The 7,609-nt window shown below is 40.6% G+C and overlaps 1 protein-coding gene across 1 annotated transcript in view; it reads left to right on the forward strand.

Moving 5' to 3' along the window:
* Positions 1-1,548: 1,548 nt before the first annotated feature.
* RAB21 (RAB21, member RAS oncogene family) overlaps positions 1,549-7,609 on the forward strand; it is a 13,238-nt gene continuing 7,177 nt past the window's right edge. Inside the window, exon 1 of the mRNA XM_027679716.1 lies at positions 1,549-1,883. Coding sequence (XP_027535517.1) covers positions 1,737-1,883 — 147 coding nt within the window. The 5' untranslated portion in view covers positions 1,549-1,736. The remainder of the gene's footprint in view (positions 1,884-7,609) is intronic.

The following is a 7,609-nucleotide window of genomic DNA, read 5'->3' on the forward strand; positions in this document are numbered from 1 at the left end:
CTAACTTTTGCACTACCTCAAACTTTAATTGTGGGGCTACGACTTCCTCCCACATTTGTCAGTGGAAGATAACCTCTATTTCAACTACTGTGTTCAGTATAATAACACACTTAGGATTGATTAAAAAACACCCATGTAGAAAGTACCCTTTTAATGAATAAGATGTAACAGATACATGGGTTGCTTCCATTCAAAGAAGAACTGAAAAGTACAAATCTGGTGTATTCTTCAATTTAGTCCCATGTATTTATAAAGAATGTATGTAGAACCTGCTTTTGTTGACAACAGTAAAAAGCTGTAAGCACAAGAAGGTTTTTAAAGACAGCATCTCTGTGTCTCAGCAGGTGCATTTGCCAGCAGTTACCCAGGAAAGCCTCAACCTGCTGGGCCCTGGAAGCAGCTTGTGCTCATGACCATTGATTTCCATTGTCTCTGGCAATCTTAATCTGAACTCCATTTTGCCTCCTTCTTCTGTTCAGCCTGAAAGAATAACTAACACTCCAGTCAGTTTTATTGCCTATACACAGAAGGCATGACTGACAGAAACAAGCATCACTTTCCAGCAAGACAGTATTTTTATAGTAACTTGCTGAAAGCACTTACATTCTAATAAAATTGGAAATTTATTTAAAGAAAAGATATGCCTGAAGATTGTGTGTTCATTGATTTTTTTACCTTGTCCCGTTTCCTTAATTTACTAAAAAGGTTTATTTTATTTACATCTGGAGGAAATAAAACCAATCCATTTTGTGTGTGAATGTATTGCTTCTTGCTGCAGGAAATCTGATCTTTGTTCTCCTGGACGCATTCTCTGTTCATTCCTCTATTCTTTCTCACACAACAGAACATTAATACTATCTGACAAAGGAGACTGCACTATGGAGCCTTTTCATAAGCATTATTTTTCTTGCCACTACGTGATCACTAGAGAAAGACTACATCACCCTCAGTCGTTTGGATCAGTTTCTGAGGATTGCTTTTAATTAAGGAATGATACCCAGTTTTACAAGGCAGTTATCTAATTCTTGTGTATGGAACAGTACCGGACCCCTACAATCAAGGAACTCGACGGAGGAACGTTTTTCTCGTGCTTTTTTCCTTACGTGCTCCCACATCTCTGTTTTAAAGAACTTTACTGTGGACTTTTATTTTGCAAACATTTACAGACCAGTGTAATAGACTAGTGTAACTTAATCCACACGAACGGGGCCTTTGAAGCTGGAACAAAATCCGTGCCCGTGACGTTTATAGCCTGTTTGTTAGGGGCTTTTCGTTTCCACGGGGAAACGCTCGGCAGGTACGTTCGTTGCATAAGAAAGCCTTAATTTGACACTTAAAAACAAATCCACCCGCGCGTGCAGAACCCGCCCGCGTTTCCACCTCCGAGGAGGAGGAGCCGCTCCAAAGCCCGCCCCGAGACCCCGCCCCTCCATCGGGCCCCGCCCCGCCCCCTCCCTCCCGCCGCCGCTGCCGCGTCCCCCCTCCCATTGGCCGCGGGGGCTGCGCGTGACAGAGCGGCGCGTGACGTAGGAGGAAGGAGCCGCCATTAGGGGCAGCGGGGCTACGGCTGCGGGGCAGGTTTGGTTGTTGTGTCCGTCCTTCGCCTCCATCCCCGCGGTCTCGGCGCTGCCTGTCCGTCCCCGCCAGTCCTCCTCCCGCTCCTTCGGGGCCTCCCGTCCCGGCGGGCGGCGGCGGCGGCCCGTTGATGTGAGGCGCGGCTCGGCGGCGGGGCGCGGATGGCGGCGGGGGCCGGTGCGGCGGCCGGGGGCCGCAGCTTCTCCTTCAAGGTGGTGCTGCTCGGGGAAGGCTGCGTGGGGAAAACCTCGCTGGTGCTGCGCTACTGCGAGAACAAGTTCAACGACAAGCACATCACCACCCTGCAGGTGCGGGCCGGGGCGGGCGGGGAGCGCCTGCTGGGGTGTCCGGGCCGGGAGGAGGGGGCGGTGCCGATGAGAGGTGTACTGTTGTTGTTCTCCCCTCACCTCGCGCACCTCCCAGGGCTGTCGGCCCATGCCTTGTTTACAGCTTAGCAGAAGCCGGAGTAACCATCTCCGCTCGCTGATGGTGGCTGTCCCAGGCCGTGTTCTCTGGAACCTAATTTTCTAGTTCTTTTCACGCCTCAGATCTAAGCTTTCAGTACTTTAAGGCCTCGTTTCTACTCTGCATGCTAACTGCTCCGTTTTTTCCAGTTATATATATGAATGTCTTCATGCGAGTCCTGGGAGGTATGATGCGAAAGTAACTTTGTTATTGTAATCACTGTTAGTGGACCGATGACTAAGTGTTTCCTATGTGCTGCATGTCTGTTAATCATAGTCTTCCCCATGTTCTCAAATCCCAACACTGGAGCTGCCTAAATGCTACTGTTTAAAGAGAAAAACTTTCACAAAATGATTGATAAGATTAAGGCTTACGATTTAATAACAGGAAAGATTCTTAAGGCTTACTTGCTTGTCACAATAGCTCCCTGAATTTTGGCCAGATTATCAGCAGTACTGTCTGCTAATTTATAAAGAACTACAAAGTGATGTTCCACTTATGAAATGCGACAGGGTGTCTGCTTGAAAACAATGTTTTCTTCATGACCTATTAGTGATGGATGGCATGGTACAGAATAAACTGCTTATATTGTACATGGTGTCAGAAAATGTGTTTTGAACTTAGTGTTATGGGTGGTACATTAAGTCTTTCAAGATGTGTCAGCTTGCTTAAGCTTTTTATTTGTGGTTACACCAGTTGCACAGCATCTTTCTTGGCAGTTGTGAGCATGTATGTGGAAGTGTGAGGTTTAATACATACTGCTCTTAATATTTTTTTTTTAAATAAGGAAACAAACCCTGCCACTTGGTGGGCCACTAGTGGGTTTTGAACTACTTTTGAGGTTCTTAAAGTACAGAAGAAATAGTAGGTGATGCCAAAAAAAAGAGTGTTAGGGTAGTTATGTGCTATTCTCATGCATTTAGGGGAAAATTCTTTAATTGGGTATCTCAGAAGTATTTAATAGTGAAACTTTCCCTAAAACCAAAGAAGCATTATAGATGCACTAGAAACAATACAATGAATGTTTCCTAAACAGATAATGTTGTTCCAGTTTTACTCTGAAGAGCTAAAAAGAATATGTTTTAAACTCTGTTACCCTGTGCTCATACTCAGCTTTTGGGTTAATCTGTTGGTAGGTTTACTAGGCATGGTGTGGTATTTATGGCAAGCTGACTGTAGCTCTGATGCCACAGAAGATATTTGGAATGCTACAGATGTGACTAATAGCTTGTAGGTGTCAGAGGTGCAGATGAAGTGCAGCATTGAGCAAACAATCATTTAAAGTGCAATAATTCTCATATCCCATGTAAAATGAATAGGGCTGAGTAGGTTGTTGTGATGTAGTATGTTTGTTGTTTGGGTTTTTGTTCTTTAAATCTATAGTGGAAACCCTTAAATTATAAGCAAAAATGGCTTGAAATACAGATTTGGGTCACAAATGTCATAAAATGCAACTTTAAATAGCTCCCGAATGCTGATAGGAAAATATCTGTAGATAGTGTGGGTCAAGAGCTTCTGGTTTTGACTGTCTGGAGGGGTGTGTGTAAAGGAGTGGAAGCATGTGCTCACATTCATACTGAGATTTTGTTTCTCCACTGTAATTAGGTTTCTGGTTGCTACCTGTGTCTTCTAACTGATTGCATGGTGTTTCTCAAGTCATTTGCTTTTCTGTTCTGAGCCTCCTTAGCCACTGATACATCTTATTGATCATAAAATATAATGTCAGTTGCTGTTGAACCTTACCATGCATCATGTGCACTTGTGAAGTATTATCTTTTTTATTCCTATTTTCCTACATCGTACAGTTCTAGAACAAAGTTGAAGTACATTCTTCCACTGTTAAATTAAAATATTCCTTAAAAATAAGAGAAGCTAGGTTATCTGATTAAGCAATGAAGTATCACATTTCGAAAGCATCCTTGGTTTGTTTCTTTTAAGATTAAAGGCTTAGTCTGATAAGATTGCTTTGTTTCATGGAAGCAGTTCAAAGTATTGCAACAAATTTGTTTTGTTCCAATAAAGCCAAAATTAGATAAATACTTTGCTCCTGGTCCAGCAAAGGAGTGACAGTGATGAATCATATGAAAAGATGACTAGATATTGAGAAAAGAGGCTCTCCATCCACAGTTTTCTCTGACTTAAAAAAGAAAAGTATTGCATAGTGCTTTATTTCAATATGCTTGCAACAAAAAGGGTGGTGAGACTGAAGCCTTCTGGAAACTTCACTTAGGATGTTACTCTACTGTGAAGTTATTCTGTGTACACCCAAATAGGAAGGTTTCTTTTGTGCAACAGAAGACTTTAACTAAAAGGGAGCAGTTTCTCTTCTCTCCACACTCCCCTTCTCTAAATGCTAGCTGGAGTGAACTGGAACTTCCTTTGACGTGTTGCTGTAGTTGTGTCAAGTCATGTATTAAGATATTGATGACCTGCAGATGGAAATTAAGGTAGCTACTGATTCACATAAGAAAACATCTAGGTGGAACAATGTGGAAAAGCTGATGCAGGAGAGGTAGGGTTTTTTGCAAGCAATGAATATAATCCATAACATTGTGGTTATCAGATCTTGTGGGACAGTTAGAATTGGTTCCCATTGTTTGAAATATTGAGGTCAGTGCACTCATACTGATATAATAATTCTAAGCTATGAGTTGATACCAGGGGAACTGTGCTAGAATTACTCCAATAATAAACTTACTGTCAAACTGTTTTTTTTAAAATCAGGTAGATACTTCATATTAGTTAGTTACTCAATATAGATACAACTTCTGAGTACTGATCTCTCAAATGTGTGGAGGACTTCAAAATATCCAACCCAAGAGAGCTGCTGATATAATCATACTATAGAGATCCCGATGGCTTTGCTGGACTTGCATAACCTGGAAAAACTGTGTTGGCTTTCAAGATACTTGGGGACTGGTAGAAGACAATGCAAGGAAGTTCAGTGCTGTATGCAGTGTTTGTATGCCTGGCCTGCTGCTGTTGAATGTGAAACAGTCAGGGGCAGGTGACATACACCTGCTTTTATTCATTGACTTCCAGGAGAATCTCTTCCAACTGGATCTTCCTTGTGTTCTACTCAAGCCTCTTTGTCAGCTCCTAACAGGGCCTGGTGGACATGTGAAACTGAGCTCTTAGAAGTAAGAATTAAAAGAAAGAAAAGATTTCCTACAGACACATAGAAAAATTGGAATTTTAACTCTTATAATTGCATTATCCTTATTCTTCTAAGTGCCGAAGTATTCTTCAGACCAGTCATAAGACACTAGAGTCAAAATACCAAAGTTAGTAGCTTCCTTCAAAGAGTTGTTTGAAATTACTTATCTTTGAATTAACTGTGGGTTTGTATAGCCATGAGTTTTTGAAAGTTGTAGCAAAAATTAATTTTCATAGTAATTAAATCAGTACAGAAAGGAGTTACTGATTGTAAATCAAGCCACAACTTAAACTTAAAACTGCAGTACTCAATTTGGTAATTTTTTGGGAGATTAGAAAAAATGTTGAATCCTTTTTGATGTGTAGTTACCCAACACTGTGTAGACTGTTCTGATTTCAAAGGCTTCGACTTTGAAACTTGGCAAAATTTGCAATCTTGGCAACTGACTTTTTCCCTAAATTATCTCAAAATAGAAGTTAAGACTCTTCCTTACATGCTGGGTTCCCCAAATTTCTAAAAGCTGCATAGTCCTGCTGTTCACATGGGTTGGGGTTTTTTTGTTGTTTTTTTTTTCCTCACCTCAGAATGAGTGAAGGGGGTGGATATGTGTTTGTTAAAAGGTGGACATTATCTTCACTACGTTTGCCACTGTGGATGTAAAATGCATTTTACTGATAGTAAATGCATCAGACTTACCCATACCTATTAAGAGCAGAGCTTGCTAACTGTATTCTTCCAGTATATGGACACAATAAAGAAGAATGAAGCATTTAATCTGTAATGTAGAACTGATGGTTTCTTGCAGCATGTTCACAGAGCTTTCTGCTCATTACTAATGATGACTGCTTCAAATACTGGCTTCCAGTCTTGTTATTAGACAAACATGCTGGTAATCAGGGTATCTGCTAAAGGATACTGTCTCTCCTTTTTTGACTATGGGCCTAAGACTTTAGATAGACTAAAACTTAATCAGTACAAATTCATCAAGTTTTAATACAGAGAGCAAGTACAATAGCCCAATAGTAAATACCTTGACACAGTCTCCTGTGGTTATGGATATTTTTGCAGGAGATACTAAAAAGCCTTACTTGAATGTAGGGGTTTTCTAGTACTGGGGTATATAGAAAATGGAATATTTTACTCTTAGTAGTAAAAGACAGTATTCCTATCAAAAGCTGTAGTACCTGAAGGATTGGTGATAGTTAAGCAAAACTTAACTATGCAGATGAACCTACTCTAATATTTGCTCTGTCAGATAGGAAATATACTAGTGCTATTAATTGGGTCAGTGTAACTACAATGATATAAGTTCATGCATACTGAGTTCTCTGTGTTTTTAAATATAAACCCTGTTTATTTTTCTGGATTTTTCTGCCTTTTGGTGCCAAAATGTGATTCTAAAACCTTGTGTGTGAAATTCATATCATCTAAGCAGATTTAGATTGTTGGTGTTGTGACAAAAGCAAACAGTGCTCAGAAGAGCTTTTCCTTTGAGATTTGCAATAGAATATTGAGTACTGTAGTACAGCAGATCAATAAAATATTGGCAGGTAAGCTTGATTCGTTGTGCCTAAACATATCTACTCTCCATATGGCCCAGTTGTTGCTGAATTAAGACTTCTGAAGTCACCTCTAAGCCTTTGGCTTTTAAACTTAGAACAAATTATGATATGAAGACTTGGTACTGATCAGATAATCCTCAAGGCCAACTAGCTGAAAGCTATCAACTACTTTCTGTAGAGGTTTTGATTAAAGAATTAAATCTTTTCTGATGTTTAAGATTTGCTATTCTGCTGTTAAGCTGTTTGTTTACAGGTTGGCTAGAGGATCAAATCCATTTGACATGCTGCTGGAACTTTTACCAGACTCTTGACTTATGTCCTCTTACTGTAGACTGAAGGGGTTAATGGTTTTGTTATGTTGAACACAATGGTTGTAGTGATGAGTTCTTTGCTATCTGCTCTTGGGAAATATCTGAGTGTTTTTCTTCTGGTATGTTTTCTATCTATTCTGTTCACCAGACTTCATGGAAAGCTTTGGTGGAAGGTACAACTTAAATATGAAAAGGGGCTTTTTTTTTTTTAAATCATCTCACCTTAGGTCGTACAGATGCCAGAGTTGATATTAGGAAAGTATCTGAAGAGCAGGAGCTGCTCTAGCAGTTGAGTGTTGGATGGCGTTGACTGTAATACAGGCAGCACTCCAAACAGGCACTTTGGCAGCAGTTTAGGTTGGTGTAAATTGAACTATTGCGGTCTTCTGTATATGTAGTGGTTGCTTGTGTAGCTAAGCAGCAAGCTGATCCAAGCACCTCATCTGGCCCATGACACTTTCCACATATGTGACTCTGCTTCTATGGCTGGTCAGTGTTCATACAGAGAACTCCTCTTGAGCTGCTACAATCCAGCCTAA

The sequence above is a fragment of the Neopelma chrysocephalum genome, unplaced genomic scaffold (genome assembly GCF_003984885.1).
Source record: "Neopelma chrysocephalum unplaced genomic scaffold, ASM398488v2 Primary Assembly neopelma1_59, whole genome shotgun sequence".
Lineage (NCBI taxonomy): Eukaryota > Metazoa > Chordata > Aves > Passeriformes > Pipridae > Neopelma > Neopelma chrysocephalum.